This window comes from Patiria miniata, unplaced genomic scaffold, assembly GCF_015706575.1.
Source record: "Patiria miniata isolate m_02_andy unplaced genomic scaffold, ASM1570657v1 HiC_scaffold_3, whole genome shotgun sequence".
Classification (NCBI taxonomy): domain Eukaryota; kingdom Metazoa; phylum Echinodermata; class Asteroidea; order Valvatida; family Asterinidae; genus Patiria; species Patiria miniata.
In genome coordinates this window covers 14,840,683-14,860,239 of record NW_024037069.1, presented here as the reverse complement: position 1 = coordinate 14,860,239, position 19,557 = coordinate 14,840,683, and the positions used below count along the sequence as shown (strand labels likewise).

Sequence of the window (19,557 nt, the reverse complement as noted above, 5' to 3'; positions counted from 1 at the left end):
GAGAAAGGTACAACATGTAATTATGACCGTAACTCCCTAGGGTTACAGAGGCCATACAACGCTATGACTACACAGCGAATCAATTTGTGGAAACTTATCACAAGCCCATTGTAATGTTCTAGTGGCCGGGATTATGCATACCTGAATTCATCGGAATGCTGTAAAACCAGGTGTTGCATTTGGGTGGATTGTGTCACATAAGGTGCCATGGATTAATTCCAACTTGCGTGCGCCCCCGTGCGTGCATGCATGCGCATGCGAGCAACCCCGTGCCGCACGGGTCTGCCTCATGCACCACACACACTTGTGGACCACACCATTTGTGGTAATAAAGGGATGTACTTTCTTGGGAACAATATTTACCAATATTTCCGCTGTTTAAAAAAAAAGACAACTAATACTCTTTATGGAGTCCGAAACGCAAACATTTCTTTATTCGACAATCAGTTGTTCAACGTCACAATATATTTTTTTCTGGAAATGTATTCAAGAAACAATGTAAAATTCAAAACAGGGGCTAAATCACCCCTTACGAAATTAATGGATGCGTCAATAAAAATGTCTGCATCGTGTTGACTGTTTTTTAAGAAAGTCAACGATCGAAAATTTTGATTTTTTATGTTACTACTCGTTAGTAATCACAACAATTTGATAAGTTTTGTTGTAAAAAAGGACCTGTTTATTCTTAGGACAAAACCCATTGGCAACTATTGCCACAAAGCAAGATTTGTAGCGCTCCAGTCAGATGACACATGGTGTGTTGCATACCTTCTAAAGTGCTGTGGGAAAATGTTGTCATTCGTCGGCACAGGCTGCCGGGCCAAGCGCTAACTTTTAAGGCCGGGACCAGCCGGGCCAGCCGGCAGCAATTCCAGGTGTTTTTTCTCAATTCCAGGTGTTTTGATATAACTTTTGTGGCCCTTTTTATAGCTTTCGTAGAGTAACTGGAACTTGATCAGAGCTTTTTGACTTCAGAATTTGGAGGCCTTACAAAATTGAAACCGCTGCGGCCGGTGCGGCTTATACGCCAGTGCGGCTAATACGAGGGCCTTTACTATCTCGTGGAACTAATCACTTATTCATTTATTAATTTAGTAATATAAATCAAGCAATATAAACCAACCATCTAACGGTGGTTTGCGGTTAACAGCAACAGCACGCACGCCATTGCGCGAGTGTTGTCTGGCGCCAGACGACAGCTGATTTACGTTAGTAATTCTGCTTTTTCATTGGTCAATTCACAACGGGTAATGCATTATGCATGTCTACCAAATCGGTAGACAAATGTAAAGAAAAACATAAGCGTTCTCCACGAGATCGTAAAGGCCCTCGCGACTTCGCCGCTCGTGCTAGTCTTTTTACGTGTCAGCATCCAGGGTGCGTCACGTGTCCGGGTAAGCGCATGGGACTTGACTAAAGGATAGTCTTGACCAGGCCTGCTACGATTAACTTTAGTGGGACAACATATTTACGGACTATTAACACCAATTGAAAGAGAGAGAATGCACATGCTCAAATGCAGTTTCATTATTCAACTTATTTAGTTCTTTGAAACAGCCTGTGCTTCTTTGGCATCACTCGATACAAATCTTTGCAAATATATATAAATATAATACCAAATTAGGTTTTGCCCTTCGCCGACGTATAAACACTGTATACTCAGTGTGTTACCTCGGGAGTGAAAGTTGGAAAAAAATCACTCAGGTGGGACTCGAACCCAAGACCTCCTGCTTTCTAGTGCAGATGTCATACCACTCAACCAACGAGCTAACGGGATCGGTTGTTATTATTATTATTATTATTATTAATCATTTCTGGTAATGAAACCAAGGATTCCTCAAAAGCGCCATAGGCACTGTAGCTCGCAAGCCTGAAGAAACCTGTGGAGAGAAGACAATGAGAAGAAGTTACAGTTTTAGAGGTGGGAGGAAAAGCCCAGAAGAATATCCTGGGGAAAACCCACGGAATCAGGCAGGGACTGAAAACCCAATCCACATATTGGCCCAGGCGGGATTCGAACCCGGGTCACAGCGGTGGAAGGCGAGGAAAGTACCGCTACGCCAACCTGACTTGTAATATAATACCACTGGTCGAATTCCATATGTTTGGAGATGTGGCCGTCATCGTTCAACTCCGTGTTTCAAATGACCAATCGTTGAAACATGCGCTTCCCTGATAAGCTGTCACCGAATTTGGAATATTGCAATCCTTGTTGGACTTATATAAATATTAATCATTCATTCATTAAAAAGAAATGAAGTCAGTGACTGCATGGGTTCCTGTTGCCCATTTGATTGACTATTATCATAAACATTTCCTGTCGTAGGCCTACATGTTGTTGGTTTGAACAAGTCATTTTCAAATGGTAATTATTACCAGAGATGAGTCATCCTTGACCCTGCCAAGTTTTTGCAACCAACTAAAAAGCCATCAGATAAGCGGATTAACGGAGGCACAAAGTCTACAGTCCAAGACGATGTCTATTGTGCATGTCTGCGAGGTGTTTTTTTTGTAATTGGTATACCACCTGGCAATGAGTCCGTTTGCGTGCCACTGCGTGCAAGTCCGTGCCGATGTGTGCCGATGCGGGCCAGTGGGTTCCACATCGCCTTTGCCCGCATGCGCACGCGGGCGCACGTTAATCGGAATTAATCTATGGGGCCTAAGGAATCACGGATCCTACACACAAGGATTAACAACTTGGCAAACTCCTGGTTAAACGCGTTATAACGGCCCGTACAGGTGGTAAATACTATGAATACTTATCAAAAGGCCCCTGCGTGCGGCGGCTTTCAGATTTGCAGCAATCTGCGCCTGGTCTGTCAAACCAGCTAATTATATTTTTGAATATTAATGAGTCTACGTTTTTGGTCTTTATTATTGAATTCTGATAAGTGATAACTACATAACCATGTTAACGCCGAGCACAATATCTTTAGCTTTAAAATGAACTATGAAATGTCGCTTTTGTTTCATCGGTTCGGGACCACATCCATGACATCTCTTAAAACTTTTTAATGAAAGCCTAATTAAAAACGAAATTTGGGTAACGGTGTTCTCCTCGAAATTTGAAATACTTCATCTATGACGACAAAAACTGTACAATACTATCTATTATATCCTGGAGTATTTATTTTGTAACAATTTTGAAACAATTATATCTTACATAAGGAGTAGATTTGCTTACAGTTTTATGAATATTTCCGTTTTAGATGTCATGCAAAAAAAACCCGACACAATGGCACACTTGGAAAATTTGCGATTACAAGCCAGCAGGTATTAATGCCCGTTATCACGCGTCTAACCAATTAAGACAAGTCCGCTCAGTGCATTTTGTACTAGACCTCAGAATAGTCGTTTATCCTTGTGTGTAGGATCCGTGAGGTAATTCATTGGTGAATGTTAACAAGCAATCTCAAAAATAGTCTTGAAATTAAGCTGGTATTTGCCCAGGTTTAGTCCGCCCGATGCCACCGCGTATCATACCATACCACCTGCACTAGCATTGACACGCATACAGCACCGTCCAGGGGTTACATGTAGTGTGCGGTTTAATAACTTGCGGGAACGTTCAGTGCAACCTCAGCCCCAATATGTGTGTGCGTCGATTCCAATTACCGACTTGAAATATCTGCAAGCCCTTGAGCACAAGTGTATGGAGCTTGCTACCAAAATTGGACGGAGCACTCTGATTGGCTAGGAATCAGGAGGATATGAATATTTATATTATTTACCCGTCTCGCTCGGTGCAGGCGCCAATCCCGGTACCACGGGTGTCATATTTTACCGACGCATGTGGTGAATGCTTCTAGTTCACCATGCAACATAGCCTGCATCAAATTGATTGCTCAAAGGGTCGAAAGCTCTACATGTAATTCCTTGGTCGTATGGATCCATGCTTCATTATATTCTCATTTGAAAACCAAGATTTGGACACTATATGTGATGGGATCAAGCTACATCAGTCCTTTGTCAGGAATTTTCATTTGGAGATAATTTCTTGGTGTTCCGACTTCTATAATTTTTGAACTAAAGATGGTATTAGCATGCGGTTTTCACAGCAGTAATGCTAAGATTGTGCTCTTTTCAAATCTGTAATAAAAAATTTTTGACCGGGGTCGACAAACGACTCATTTAGCTTGATCGCATCACATATTTGTATTTTACCACTGAGTGTAATATTTGGATGAAAATCATTCCAAAAAGAGAGAGAGAAAAAAGAAGAAGTGTGCACTGATCAAGCATGCTGCTGTATCCCCACTCTAATAATGGACGCTTCCCAGCTATACAGCCAGGTTATCATTGGCTCTCTCTATGGAAACAAAATGCATATGCATTCCGCTGGGTGCATACATGAATAACTGTCCAAATTCATATAAGTCAAGTCGTTAGACCTGTTGGATGCCGGATGTAAACACGATACAGGGCGCCAGCAAGTGCAATGCTTCATAAATATTGGGGGCCTCGTCGGACAAAACACTGCAGTGTCTAACAAAATTGATTTCAAGTATATCTCCAAAAAAGAAATCGACCTGTATTTTTCATTTTGCCTAATTTACTCACAAATAAATAAACTTGTTGACCCTGAGGGTTGTTATGCTTTGTATCAGACCGAGTTGGAATGGGTTATGGTTATAGATCAGTAATACTCACAGCTGATATGGATGGTGGGTGGGTGAGGGCCCATTCTGCTGCCTGCTCCAGAGAGGTTGTGTGCTGCAATGCTTCCCTTGCATGGTTACGGGAAAAGCCCATGTCAATAAGCTGCAATCATTACAAAGAAAATGACCACAAAACAAAATATAAAAGTAACTTCTTAGAACTAAATTGGACTTTGTTACAAAAGTTTCTTTGGAATTTGGAATAACATGGTGCAATTTGCTTGTAGTAAATCTGGTGCCAATTTTGAGAAGCCAATAAGCACGGATACTTGGTAAGCATATAATTTATTATTTTTGTACCTGCTGTACGTGTTCTGCGTTAGGCTCAGCTCGAGGTCGACTTCTGCCAAGCAACCCAGAAGCATCAAAGAGACCAGACTCTCCTAGCAGCCTGGAGCTTCCAAGGCCTGAGGAAGATGCTGATGGACCACCAGCCGGTACAGAAGCACTGGAGGATGAGCCACTGGCAGCCTCACTGGCCGCTGCAGCCGCTTCATCAGCTTTCTCTTTCTCCAGCCGTTCTCGAATGACTGCCTCTCCACGCAGGATGTGACATAAGATGGCCAGAAGGGATTCAGACATGCGGCTGCCATAGACCTTCAGGGGCTTGCACTCCCACAGGCCAAGAATGGCCTTAAAAGCCGCCTGCAATCATACAAAAAATACACAAAGGATCCAACATATACTGTTAAAATTTACTAAGTGGTATGAACTCCATGCAAGTGCGTAAATTACAACAGGTGGCCTACTTTCAAGAACCATAGAAGGACAAATTGCCTACAAGTACCAGCTTCACAGAGGTACAAGAGCAAAGATACGTAACAAAATTCTGTTAGACTAACCATCAGTTATGGTAAAGTTTTCCTTTTTATTCCTGCTTAGGACTGTAAATTTGATAGTCACAACACAGAGCAAAATAGTTTTTTACTTCTGAAGCAAGTAGTTTATTAAAATCAACATTCCTGTCTCTGTACGGCTTTCAGACTCTGTGGTCTCTGTACGGCTTTCAGATTCTGTGAAATTCCGAGAAGTTCCCAAAGTAAACGTGAAGTGGATTTTAGTGGAAGGGGCATGACTATGACTTATCATCAAGGCTAACCTTGTGTGTGCTGATAAGAAACTGAGCTGGGCTGAATGGAGCATAGACCCCATTGCCTGATGACCTGGCTGGTAGAGAATGGGGCGAATCAAGGACTGCTTCTGGGTTTACCAGCTTCTCAACGAGTACCAGCCAAACATCCAAAAATTCACCTGTACCCTCTATGGTTTACAACAGGAAACAAAATCAAAGAGTAGTGAGTTAACATTTCAAATTGGACAGGAAATTTGGAGAGATACATAACCTTTAAAATTCAAACTGAAGTGTGTTAGGAGTCACTGATGTCTGAGCTGATCAGCTTTAGCATCCTCTATTAAACTTCCACTTCCTGTGGGCAGTACCATTATGTCTAGCTGCCTACTTTTCAAGTTTAAGGCTGAAACACAAATTATACAAAGGTGCTCTTTTTAAATTTCTTGTTTTAAAATTCAGTCGTGTTGGATAAGTCCAAAGATTTTGTAAGAAATCTTACCAGGGAGTTCGGCATGCTCTAACCCCTCTGACGTGGGGACTTTTCCACCCATGGATAGCGCCCAGTTAAATGCACTAAAACAAATGAAAATCATCACAATGCATTGTTAGAATACTGTTACAATTTTGGCTTACTATTTAGTTGTAATACAATCACTCAAAGGCCCCTGAAGTCAATCTATCTGAACATTCGTTCACTATCGAAGGGTTACATGATAGTGAGCGAGAGTTGTTACGTAATCCTACCGATGGATCATGCCACACACTTAGCAATCGATCCAGCCATTGGTACTGCATATGTATTCAAAGCGAAATAAATCAATCAATAAATGCTACCTCACGATGGTCAACTGTTTTGTTGCAGATTGTAACCATACAAATGAATGTCAAACTTGTAATTTTCGTTTTTCCCAATTTCCAAAGAAACAATACAAAAATGTTCAAAAAACACACAAGTCCATAGTGAGTGGTGGCCATGTTTGCATTGGCGTAATGCCATTGCTGTGCCAACGACCGGGTTGGGCAGATCTTATGTTATCACTTTCATAATGAATTGACACTTACTCAAAGACAGCAGCGTGGGCTCCAGACGTCATGAACTTCTGCAGCATGAGATGGTAGGGGTTCTTCTTCTCATCAAACAGCATGGAGGAGGCAAAGCTTACAGCACAGATGTAAAAAGTCAGCCTGCAAGGAGCGACAGCACATTCCCATCAGAAACCAATATCCTTGTTCTCACAGTTCATTAGAACGGCTTGTGACTTGACTTAAACTCTTTGGTGCACAGGGTGGTAGCTAGACAAGAAAATTACAATACGTGTGCATCTAATTCAAATAGTGTGTACACCAAAGGGTTAAGACGTGATGACTTGTGATCGACTTCACACATCGGGGCCAATTTCGTGGTGCTGATACGCAAGGAATGCTATCTATATACATGTGCTAATAACTAATCAGCAGGTAGCCTGTTTCGATTGGTAAATATTTTCAGTGCTTAGCAAATTTAGCAGCTCCATTTAGCAGCTCCTTTGGTCCCTGGTTTTGAACATACCTGAATTTTGGCAGTGGGCAGGCAGGAGGGGGAGTCCAGGACAGGCTGCTAGCCAGCAAGTCAGTAAGTGCCTTGGCAGTATTCCTTGCTGCTTCCGACGGTGAGGTCACATTGGGCTGAAGCTGTTGGCGACTCCTCTGCCGTCCCGCTGACCCCACGCACAACTTGACCAGTAACCCAAACAGTTCTGAGAGTGCTTTGCCAAGGCGGGAGGGAGCGTAAAGCACAGGCATGGCCTGCCGCAGCTGCCTCAGCATCTGTGGACTCATCTTAGGCTTGGATTTTCCTCCTTCCTTGCTGTCGCTCTTGGAGTCTTCCACTTCCATCGGGGACAACGCATCTCCAACATCCATCAAGGAGCTCCCAGCACCTAGATCCAAGTCACCAGTCCTTAAACTCCCTTCTGTAGTCAGTCCCGAGCTGGCGCTATCGGGGTCCTCTGATTTACTTCCCGACTTGGAAGCATCATCCACGAGCACCTGTATCTCTTTGGGGAGGAGTTTCTCCTTCTCAGCCCTGCCCAGGTCACAGCCCTCAGGGAGAGCTCCAGGGGTGAATAGGGCCAAGAGGACAATGCTCTCCCAGACCAAGGAGGTGTAGAGCTTGCTTAAGCCTCGCAAGACGGACTGGCCCAGGTCTGAACCCCACTGATTAACAGATATGGTACGGACATCACTCTGTAGACATTAAAACACAAAAAATATGGTAATTACAATAATTTGAATTACATTCACTTGACTTTATATTTTCTAGCTGCCAAATTGAGCAAAATATACCCCAAACAATAATGAAACTAGTAGGCTACCATTTCAACAAAGTGACATTTATATTAATCATCCATATTATAAAAACCCTAACAAATCCTTATGTCAAGATGCAGAATATTCAACTCACCTGACCAACCCGGCACACATGGACAAACATGGTAACATAGGCATGGGCGGAAGCCATGGCGTGTAGTAAGGGTGTAGCCTGAGCAGATTGGGGAGCTTCAGAGATGTTGGGGGCATTAACAAGCTCTCTCAGGAGCACAGAGCCCCCCGGGGCTCCAAGGGGGTGGTGGAGGGGCTCCAAGGACTGAAGCACATCGTTGAGATACAGGAGGCCTTGCTTCAGGACTGATGTCTCATGGGCTAAGGACTGCAGAGAGAGTATGGCCAATGAAGATTTTAAGTAGAAGATTAACGGAATAAGGATTTGAACCTGTGACATTCAAACTACAGTGCTAGAGCAGAACTGAAGGCCTTGCTTCAGAACTGAGGTCATGTAGGTTAAGGACCGCAGATGAGATTGATCAAGTAAGATCTCAATTTGAAAATTGACTGAAAAGAGATTCAAATCCATGACATCCACAGTATAGTGCTAGGTCAGCACTTCAAAATGCATACATTTGTTGGTGTGGAATTACAATAGCAAACAGTGGACCAGCAGAGTGTCATCATCTTACCCTTAAATGTACAGGGTGTCCTGAAAATAATGGTGCATGTAAACCCCGCCATTTTCGCCAATTTCCAACTGGAATTTATTGCAAATGCTTACACGATCTTCAAGGTTACAGATTTAGCTTGAGAATACCGTTTGTTTAATTAAGATTGCTTTTGTAGATCCAGAGATATGTTTGAATAACCGCAAAGCCAATTGAAAAACCATTCTGTGCCACTTTTAGGCAGCGAGTGCTTCAAAGATCAAACAATGCCAGTATGGCTCTTTTGATGAGATTATCAATATGGGTTTAAGACAAACATTCCATTCACACGACAATATAGGGTTTTGTTCTTGTTGATGTTGAAACAATTTAATAGTACAGACAGGTTCACTTCTTTAAAACTTCAATGAAAGAGTTCAATTAAATATAAATAAATATTGCACACTCTGCTTAAAAATGTTAAAATCACTAACAGTAAAGTGATTTGGTTTTAGACTAGGACTGATTTTAACTGTTTCACAGAAAGTGGCACAAAATGGATTCTTGGCTTCGCCGTTATTCAAACATATCTTTGGATTTATGAAAGCAATCTCAATTAAAGAAACGGTATTCTCAAGCTAAATCTATTACCTTGAAGATGTGTAATCATCTGCAGAAAATTTTGGTTTAAAGCTATAGTCCATCATTTGCAGCCATCAGAAAAGTAACTGGAATAATTATTGTTAAAAAACATACTTGGTTGAAAGATAGTAAGTGGACTAAACTCCCTGTGAAATTATTATTTCTCGCAAGCTGTCATATTGAAGTAATCAACGAAAGAAGGCCTTTCCAACGGTGCGTCTTAAGACGCACCGTAGGAAATTTAAATTAGTAGTTCGTTTTGATATTCAGCGAAGCGCGCGCAAGCATTGGCACGGCGCACACGCGGTTGCAATAATTCGTCGGATCAGTGCGCGACATCGCGTGTAGCTGCAATTCAAAACATGATTCGGCAACTTTTGATTTGAAATTGAGATCCTAGAATGCTGTTTTTCTCGGAAAATACAGCTGAAGCTGAGCTGAAACTTCATTAGGTTAGTTGTTCAGTATACTTCATTAGATTTTGAACACTTTTGCTGCTTCAAACGAACAAAATGCACAAATTACAAATGATGGACTATATCTTTAAATTAGCGTAAATGGAGGGGTTTACATGCACCATTTTTTTTCAGGACGCCTTGCATGGACATATTGTCACTGTTTTGACGAAGTGACAAATCCATCCAAAACTGAGATTTAAGTAAGCCACGCAAGGCCCGGGCCTTCCGGCTTAAAATCTTCCTTTTGTCAGCCCTGAACTACCTAACAATAGAGCTACAACCAATCAATAAAGCCTAGTCTCTAGACAGCTAGGCCGGACTTAAGTCCTGCCCAACTCAGACTGGGCGTGTGGCTATTGTTCACCTGCTGGTTTTCAATTTTGAGGGAGAAATGTACACGAAAACACAATTTTAAAAATAGACCAATTTCAAAAGAGATTTTCTCCAAACTTACCAGGACTGACTTGCAGACTCCAGCGACAGCCTGACAGGCCGGGTTGGAGGGGAAATCAATGGGCATGTTGGGTAGACCCAGGATACCCATCAATGGAACCAGACCCTTCTGGTTGACAAACTCCCGACAGTGGTCATCAGTGGCATTGTTGCTGAGAATCGCCTCCACAAACTTCATCTGAAAAAGTAAATGGGAGGGACAATGACATTAAAAGGGGCGATGACATTAAAGGATCAATGACATACAGTTTTTGTGTAACTTTGTACTCCTCTCAAATGTATGAAAAATACTTGACAATCCTTTTTAGTTAATTTAATGAAATTTGAAGGTTTGCATGGTGAAAAGGTAATAATAAGATAAGTTGTTGCGGTGGCACCATGTGGCAAAATCTCTTTCATGAGTATGTGAGGTTCTGAAAAGAACTGGAGGGAACTCAATGTTTCGGACAGTATACTCTGCCCGTCGTCAGGAGACTGAGGGACAGAACTACACATACTCACAAAAGAGATTTTCCCACATGGTGCTACCGCAACAACTTATCTTACTATTAATTTTAAAGAAAAGTACATTTCTTTAAACATTTACAATATTCAATACTTTTCCAGAAAACTGAGGGCGCTGTTGCTGTGATGTCATTTCAGGAAGACACTGTTCAGTTTAGGTTTTTGGGGGTTTTTTGGGTTAAATTGTGAACCAAAACATTTGTTCATCACAAACATTTGTGAGAAAAGTTTGCTCATTGGCTTGCTGCCATGTACTGACAACAACTACGGTAAGCACTGAAGAAAAGAACATTTACAACAGCAAAATATCCAACATTCTGACAACTTTGGGTGCTGAAATACAAAAAAATGTAGCTGTATTGAGGTATATGCCTGAAATGACATCACACTTTTGCTTATGAAATGCAAAAAGACACCAAAATAGCATTGAAAATGATAGAATGAAAATTGATAATAAGGTTAAATGGGACACAAAGGTGCATTTTCAAGGATTGCATTAAAAAAGAACATTGCATAGCCCTTTAAAGCTGAAACCAGGTGGCAATAAATTACATCTGAGATTCGAAACAGAAAAGGAAATTGGAAAACAAAAACCAATGTCTACACTACGTTTCCACTTCACGTTAGAAAAGAAGTCCATCAACACTCAATGGGTTTCTTTTGAATACTGAAAAACAAACCTTTTACATGTCTTCAGATGTCTTTAGATAAACACATAGCTGCCAACTTTTCAAAATCCCAATTAGTAATCAACCTGCGCGGTCATTTTCAACTGCTCGTATATTAACAGTGTATGTACCAGCTTTACCAACTTCGAGTACAGGTACATGGATTACATGTACAGGTACATGGTTTACATTTTACATGTACAGGTACATGTGCATACCCTTCTTGTTGTGATTAATAATGTACTGTAGGTCATAGGATAATCTTTTTTTTTAATTAATAAAAAAAAAATTATGAAAAAAACATTTTTAATATTTTTTTAAAATTAATTTTGTTTTACTGTCTGTATTTGTTTGTTGAAGTCAAATTAATAATAACAATAATAACATGTGCGCATATTGTTTTGAGATGCATGCTATCGATGTTGAGTTTCGAGTTCGTATCATGTTTTTACACACAATGATTTAGGGCCATCGTATGCAATAGAAATATCCCGCCAACATACCTTGCAAACGCATGCTGATTTATCTTTTCTGGACATTTTGATAAACTCAAACTCTATTACCAATTCTTCCAACCATACTCTTATTAAATTCCATGATCAAAATCTCGCACTGATGGGTCTCATCCCGGCAATAAGCGATCAATTGTGCTCACAACAGTCACCGAAAAGTAGTCATAGTACACACAACCCCACATCCACGAGGTGCACATGCACAAATAATGACACAAAATTGAAAAATAGTTTTAGTCTGGTCCTCAAGTACTCTACAGCGCACACTGTATTGATGTCTATCAGGTGCTTGACCGCATTGCTTATTAGACTTGTCACCAGTCCATCCATAATTGTAATATTTTGCCAGAAGTTTTCGGGCAAAAACAATAATTTACAAGTATTTTTTTTTCGTAAGGTAGAAAATGGGAAATTCGTAAGTTTTTAGTGGCAATTCATATTTTCGTAATTTAACAAACAATTCGTAATAATTACGAAAAATTCGTAATAGTTGGCAGCTATGTAAACAGCATGTGCGCTTTGGTATTTTGGATAATATATTAACATGGTTGACAAAATAGGTAAAAACTTGGACATATGTATTGCTTTATATACGACTGTCATATAGTTTGATCTCATAGTTAGAAAAATAGACTTGGAAGCAAACATACCACATTCAGGATGTAGTCCAGTAGTGGAATGGGTGTCTTGACTTCTGGGCCCAAAGATCTGTTACATAAAGAAAAGCAAAAATACAATGACAGATATTAAACGAAGATCCAAATTGTCATTTGATGATTGTTATGTGACACTCTTAAGTCAGAGACCTCTCCAACAAGTACAAACAATAAACAAATACATTAGTGATGTAGCTATCATGCTATGCATGGGAAATAATCAGGATGCTTATTAAAGGCCAGAGCAAGAAGGGTTTTGTAAACCTTGATTTTATCACTGGTATCCTTTCAAGCCCCTGGCTTCAACACTGTTACACACAATTAGTACATGTAGGCCATACAGTCATGTCTACTATTCCTTCACCATGAGCCAACAACTCGTCCCCATTCTTACTGTTGCATCTCGGTTTCTGTCTTGAGACTACTGGTCTGGCTCATGGTGCTTGCAATTTCATCTTCATCTTCTTCATCCTCACTAGACGTGTCGTTGCCGGCGTCTGCATCCAGGTTACCAGTGGGGGCGCTCCCTCCTGGCTCTTGGATCTTGGTCTTTGACGGGGTGCGGCTGCAGGTGTATTTGGGGTCCCGACCTAATGCACAAATCTCTTCCAACAACTGTATAAAAATGAAAAAAAAGGCATAAGGACCAGTGGCCTATGTCATGGAGTTCCTAACCACAGAAAGTGCTAAGGACTGAGATTACTTGCTTAGCAAAAGACAGACTTACATTTGATATTGGAGTCTAGTTGGTTTTAAACTTAGGTTTTGTTTTGAGTGATGTTTTTGAAAAGCAAGAACAAGAAAATGTACACAAAGGAAACTAGTTTCATACGTGCACCATTCAGCATGCTTGAAATGTTCTGTCCTTTGGATTTGATGTTGCATTGATATTTATCCACACAACCCCGGGGAAAAAGGGATGTATGGGGAACTATAATGCATTGAAAAAATACTTTGAATGATATTTTAAAGTATTTTCCGATCTGTGAAGCTGTGAGGAATGATTCTGACCTTGATAATGGCTTTCATGGCGTCTGCTTTCAGTAGCGGCTGGTGTCGCATGAGTTCATCCATTGCACTACCTAGTGATGATGCTGTGTCACCTGGTATTCAAAAAGAGGAAGAAAAGTACAAAACACATTATGGCTATGAAGTCTGCAGTAGCACCATACATTCAAGGTTCTTTTGCAGCAGAACTGCCAACATTTGCATCTTGCAATCAGGGAGATTTTGTACAACAATCAGGGACATATTTAGAATAACATTCAATATAATGGGGAAACAATTTCCATAATCAGGTACATTTTCAAATTTGTTCATCAGAACATGAAAAGATTGGTTTATTTTCAGGGAACTTTCTGCAGAATCAGGGAGAGTTGGCAGCTCTGTTGCAGTGTTGTGGTTGAGATAATAGTGATGGATCACAAGTCCATCAGAAGTCTATCCTGATACTTTTCTCACTTTCCATCGGTATGACCCAGGTTTGAATCCCACCAACGGGTAACATATTGATTTGGTTTCAGTCTCTTTTTCATTCCATGTAATTTCCCAGCAACGTCATTCCTTGGTTATCTTTCCTCAGGTTTGCCTTCCACTTCTCCGATCAAGGGATCCCATTGGAAATACATGTAAGTCAGAGCCCTTTGTGGGTCACCGGGCTGAATGCCAAATAATTTATAAATCTTACCAAGGGCGTCATTACTGCGCCGTCGTTTCATGGCTGGGAGGTATGTTGGCGACAGCAGTACCTTGAAGAGTTTATCAAACGGTTTGCACTGGACGAAGGCATTCAGCCCCCGAGCATTCAGACAAAGGGCGCTGAAGATGTTGGGAAGGGAACCCAGGACCTCCTTGGTGGCGGGAACCTGGTGGGGGAAACAACACAGTGGTGGCAGAGTTGTCATCAAGTTGATATTTCTGTTCATTGTATTTGTATTATTATACCAGGATAGCCACTGTTCTCCCTGTAGTACTGGGGCATTTGCCCCGCACGCTTCCTTTTGTACCGGCTGCCTCCTTTCTTTCCTTTTAATTCACACATGTTGTCAATAGTTTGTCTTTTTATTTGCTTCCAACAAAATTGTAGCTATATAGAAAAGGCTTGTGGCTCCTTTGGACACAATTTGTATCAGCAAAATAGTCGAGAAAATTAAAAAATCCATCTGCCAACGTGGAAAACCTGCCATCTTGGGAAAAAAAGAAAAGAAAAAAGTGCCCGCCTTCTTTGTTTAAAAAAACTGGCCAGACAAGAAACCACTTTTTCTAACTCGGCCTTAAATCTCTCATTCACTCATAAATTTATTAAGAGTTAAAAGCCAAATGTTAAAACAATCCAAAACCAACAGGGAATGAAATACAATCAGAAAAAGAAATTAAATTTGCCATGCTATCATGGCTATGGTTTATAAATGTTTCTCATTTTAATTGTGGTTAGTAACAACTCAGTCCAGACTGAGTTTACATGCCTACTCAGCTGGGGTTTGAAACAACCACCTTCTGCTGTTCTTTTTTCTTTCTTTTTTTTCGATCGGACTTATTTTTTATTTTGGGAGGGTTTATTTTCATATTTCCTTTTCAAGATGTGTATTTATGTACAAAGGGACAAAGGTTTTCAGACCTGCATTGAACACAATTCTGGCATATGCCTGTCCCAGAGTGTTGTTGCTTTTGCATTGCTACTTATCCACCCTGTCTTGGATTTTAACTGACAGCATGGGGAACATCAATGCATCCATACTACAGAGGACACTCTCTGATTACAATAATAAAGAAAGACAATGACAACATGGGGAACCGCCAACATAGGGCTAGATAGCTCAGTATGTAGAGCACCAGAATGGCTATCCGGAGCTCGCAGGTTCAAACCCTGTTCCATTCAATATATTTGTTCAACTTTTAAAACAATTTACAATAAAATTTGTAATAAAAAGCCATATCCTCTCTCAGTGATCCCCATTTGCTATTTCCCAGGTTTGCAGCATTGCTAATGTTGTCAGCATCATGACTTTGGCCATGTTTCCCTGGCTACATGGCATATACAGGTTTGTGGCTTCTGACTAACGCCCCTTGAACAAAGACATTGACAAAATGGGGAACCGCCAACATAGGGCTGGATGGCTCTGTTGGTAGAGCACTGGAACAGCAATCCAGACATTGCAGGTTCAAACTGCGCCCCAATCAATTTCTTTGTTCAACTTTAACAAAATTGATTAAAAAGTGCCAGGGATCTCACATCTTTGATGAGGAGTGCATGTAGCATTACATCTGTCAGACCGGTGTCTTGCAGGGAAGAGAGCAGAGATGGTTCCTGGAACACGTACACTGTCACCAACTCACAGGCTGCAGAGATTCAACAACAAACATAACAGGACCAATTACTTAACCATCACTGCCATCTTCAAGCAACTTTTTTTTCACAAAACTAGGAGCTGCCAAGCATACAATTTTCTGCTCACCAGTGCCCATTTTACGAAGACAAAAAGAATTAAGCACAGCAAAGTACATGCAAACTGAAGATACAGAATTCGCTTGAAACAGTAAATCTTGAAACCGAAATTTGTTTTGAAACAGAAATATCAGGTCAAGTATAAGTGTTCAGATGTCTGGGCAATGGAAAACAGTTTGGACTTCCACTTTTCTTTCTTCAGTAGTTCCTGAAATTCGTTGAGACCAAGTGACTAATTTCATACCACCTAATTATTACAATCTGAAATAGTCTGGCTCCTCACTCACCTAAGAGAAATAGTGAAGGACCATAATACTCAGCATTGCTGATGACATGCTTCAGGGAACTAGGTAGGGTACCATCCATCACTAAAATGAAACCATGGAGGGAAAATAACAATACATTAAAAAACAGAACAAAACTAGAATTATGTCTGTTTGATGAACAGAACATTGGGCTTTTCCACATTATGTTTTTTAAGAGTTTATGTTTTGTTTTGTCCTTATGCAGTCAGGTATAGGCAAGAATATAGTTCCATGACTAAGTTCTCTATATTTAGGACTTTTAAAAATAAACCTTTAAGATGACATCTTATGAACTTTGATGATGTCATAATGACGCCACCCCAAGTTTTGTTTGCAACACTTCCCTGTCTGTATGTTCATACCAAGTTCCGACTCAATCAGACTCATAGTTCTTTAGATATAAAATCCTAAAATATACACCTTTAAGATGATGTCACATGACCAGAGTGACATCACTTGTCTAGGGCCAACTTAACCTTGGGGTCTTTGTCTGTGCCTAGTTTGAAGTCAATCGGATTACATTTTGTCATATTTTGCTAATAGAAGAAAATGTAAAAAGTTGAAAAATTAAGAAAATATCAGCTGATGACGTCATCATGACGTCATCTCGTATTTTGTATACTAGTAATAGCATCTACCTACATGTACCTAAAGTTTCAAGACGATCAGACTTAGCCTTATACGAGGTTTTAAAACTTGCATGTTTGATGACGTCATCATGACGTCACACACTTGTCAATTTCGTGTGCATATATGCATGACCTAACATAACAATTACAAAAGGAATTTTGAATTTAACTTGCTCTGTTCAGGAGATATGGCTTAAAGGTCCAAAAATTCAAAAACCCAGATAAAATCACTGGATGACGTCATCATAACACATCCCGGTCTACCTACTTATACCGAGTTTCAACCCAATCAGTCTTACAGTTCTGTAGATACAGCACTTTAAAAGCCATCATGCGCGCATATGCCGCACACGTTATCAACGAGGCACGCGCATTATGTTCACCCTATTAGTCTATTAAGGAGCCAGAAGTGCGTGCGTACCACCCGAGCATGAGCACGGTTCCACCTAAAAAAAAATGGCTTCTAGTTTTGTTTGCTGCATTCGTTTATTAAGGTGTTAAAAAAATACTTGAATTTAAAATTTACATCAGAATTCAGAATTTAATTGAAGTAAGGAAACTGTCCTTTCCCCATTTTTGAGATAAAAATGTTTGAAACTGTAGCCGTGTACAACTGACCTTTTACCTCTGAGCATTTCTACAGTAAACTAATGGCACGTTCTGCAAACTTAAATTTGAGACATCAAGCCCTACGTAGAATAATGTTACCTGGGCTCTACAGTACCAATTCCATCCAAATATTGTAAAAACCCTCGTACTGGTGGATTTAATATGTGTTTCAAAATAAATTATTTAATTCTTTCAGTTAAAAAAGAAAACACTAATGGACACCTGGTAGATTGAAACTGCCACACAAGCAAGGCCTGCTACATACTCTGCCTGTTACCTACCATGTCTGATGCTATCGGAGAATGCAGGATCGGGAATGGCTTTCTTCAGAAAGTTGAGCATGGACTTGAGTAGCGCTGCCCTCTGAGGAAAACACTGGGCACCTGTCAGCAAGACAATTCAATCATAAGATCAGGCAGTCTTGGGGTCAGCTGATACCTCATGAAGTTCACATGGTAAAGGAATTTAATGTTAACCAACTTTTGAAAATACTGATGCTTTTGCCATTATGGCATGCATGTTCAAAAACTGAAATTTGGAATTTGATTTGCTTTCTTTAGTATATCACGGTCTGTACACTGTTACTTAATTACAATACAGGCACTTATATTGTGCTTTTAACTAAGATCCCAGCCCTTTAAATTATTATTACCCCTGATTATTGGGCCAATGAAACATTGCAAACACATTCTCAGCTCCCTGGGAGTATACAACTCAATGCAGCTATTAAATCATCTCTGCCCCCACAGGTACCCATTTACTCCTGGGTGGGGAGAAGCAAAGACCGACACAGTGCTTTACCCAAGAGCACACGCACCAAAACGCCAGGCTAGACTCGAACCCACAACCTGCAGAATTACCTGCAGACCATGAGTTCAATGCTCCACACCACGAGGCCACATCACTCCACTGTATTTAATGAGTGCTGATATGTGCGTCTACTATGAGACAAACACAAACAATTGTTCCCCCCATATTCACAAAAGGATTTTCGAACTGACCATCTGTCTTTCTCTTCTTGTCCTTAGGACCACTGCCTCCAGCCCCCTCTTCTTTGCTAGCTCCTCCGCCTTCCACCGAGTCCAGCTCCATTGAGTCATCTGAGTAGTGAGACGGTGAGTAGGATCCTTCTTGGTAGGTGCTGAAACTGGGTCGCAAGACATTTGGGGCCTGTCTACGACAAATGGCTACCTCATGCTGTGTTGGAGTAAAAATTAATTCACTTTTTCGTCTTGTTGGTATAAAGAATGGTAATGAATAATGGTGAAGAACAAATTCAAGCTGCTTAATATTTCATAAATTGTTTGGCATATATCTTAAATTAAGCGTAGGCCCTATAGCATCTGGTGCATTTTTTCCCACCAAATGTAAACTTGTGCAGAGAAATCCGAAGCTGGTATTCAACTAATCTCCAACAAGCCAAACTTTCTGCATTCATCAAATTGTAGCAAATTATGTGAAATACAGGCCCTTGTAGGTTTGTATAATTAGCCATTTGTGCCTAATTTTGTACCTCTAATCTGTTGATGAATATGGAGAGTCCTTGGTGTGTTTGGAAGGCAGCCATGTCTAGATTGGTGATCAGATCCACCACTCGAACAGCTCTCGTCACAAACTATGAAGAAGGGATAAAGGGAGAATTGTAACTTTGAATGAGTTCACAACAATGTATCCTAAAATACCAGTACTACTTCCCACGAAGTTGTAATCAAGTCAATCGCAAGTCACGTCACAAGTCAGGGACTCACAATTGAACTATCGCGGTAGAATCGCATTAGAATCATGTCAACGCAGCTTGTGAAATATTGTCCAGTTACATGATATACAAATCTTAGACAAACAAAACTTAGTGTACAAAAACTCCATAGGGTTGTCTAAGGGGCGTGGCTAACTCACAAACAGCGATAGGTCAATTCAGCTAAATAGCTTACTGCTTGACTCAAGACTGAATGAACTGTTGTTGACTTGTAATGAACTTGACTGCAACTG

The 19,557-nt window shown here is 40.6% G+C and overlaps 1 protein-coding gene across 3 annotated transcripts in view; it reads right to left on the bottom strand.

Moving 5' to 3' along the window:
- The window catches only part of LOC119737294 (E3 ubiquitin-protein ligase HUWE1-like), a 95,086-nt gene that overhangs the window by 44,894 nt on the left and 30,635 nt on the right, over positions 1–19,557 (bottom strand). For all 3 annotated transcript variants that reach the window (XM_038211520.1, XM_038211522.1, XM_038211521.1), the window contains exons 16-32: positions 19,082–19,183; positions 18,570–18,765; positions 17,850–17,951; positions 16,313–16,393; positions 15,813–15,919; positions 14,268–14,445; positions 13,592–13,683; positions 12,975–13,195; positions 12,575–12,632; positions 10,242–10,418; positions 8,177–8,422; positions 7,283–7,959; positions 6,796–6,918; positions 6,233–6,306; positions 5,761–5,921; positions 4,962–5,306; positions 4,654–4,764 (exon numbers count right to left, since the gene is read on the bottom strand). In XM_038211520.1, the coding sequence (XP_038067448.1) occupies positions 4,654–4,764; positions 4,962–5,306; positions 5,761–5,921; positions 6,233–6,306; positions 6,796–6,918; positions 7,283–7,959; positions 8,177–8,422; positions 10,242–10,418; positions 12,575–12,632; positions 12,975–13,195; positions 13,592–13,683; positions 14,268–14,445; positions 15,813–15,919; positions 16,313–16,393; positions 17,850–17,951; positions 18,570–18,765; positions 19,082–19,183 (3,051 nt within the window). The remainder of the gene's footprint in view (positions 1–4,653; positions 4,765–4,961; positions 5,307–5,760; positions 5,922–6,232; positions 6,307–6,795; positions 6,919–7,282; positions 7,960–8,176; positions 8,423–10,241; positions 10,419–12,574; positions 12,633–12,974; positions 13,196–13,591; positions 13,684–14,267; positions 14,446–15,812; positions 15,920–16,312; positions 16,394–17,849; positions 17,952–18,569; positions 18,766–19,081; positions 19,184–19,557) is intronic.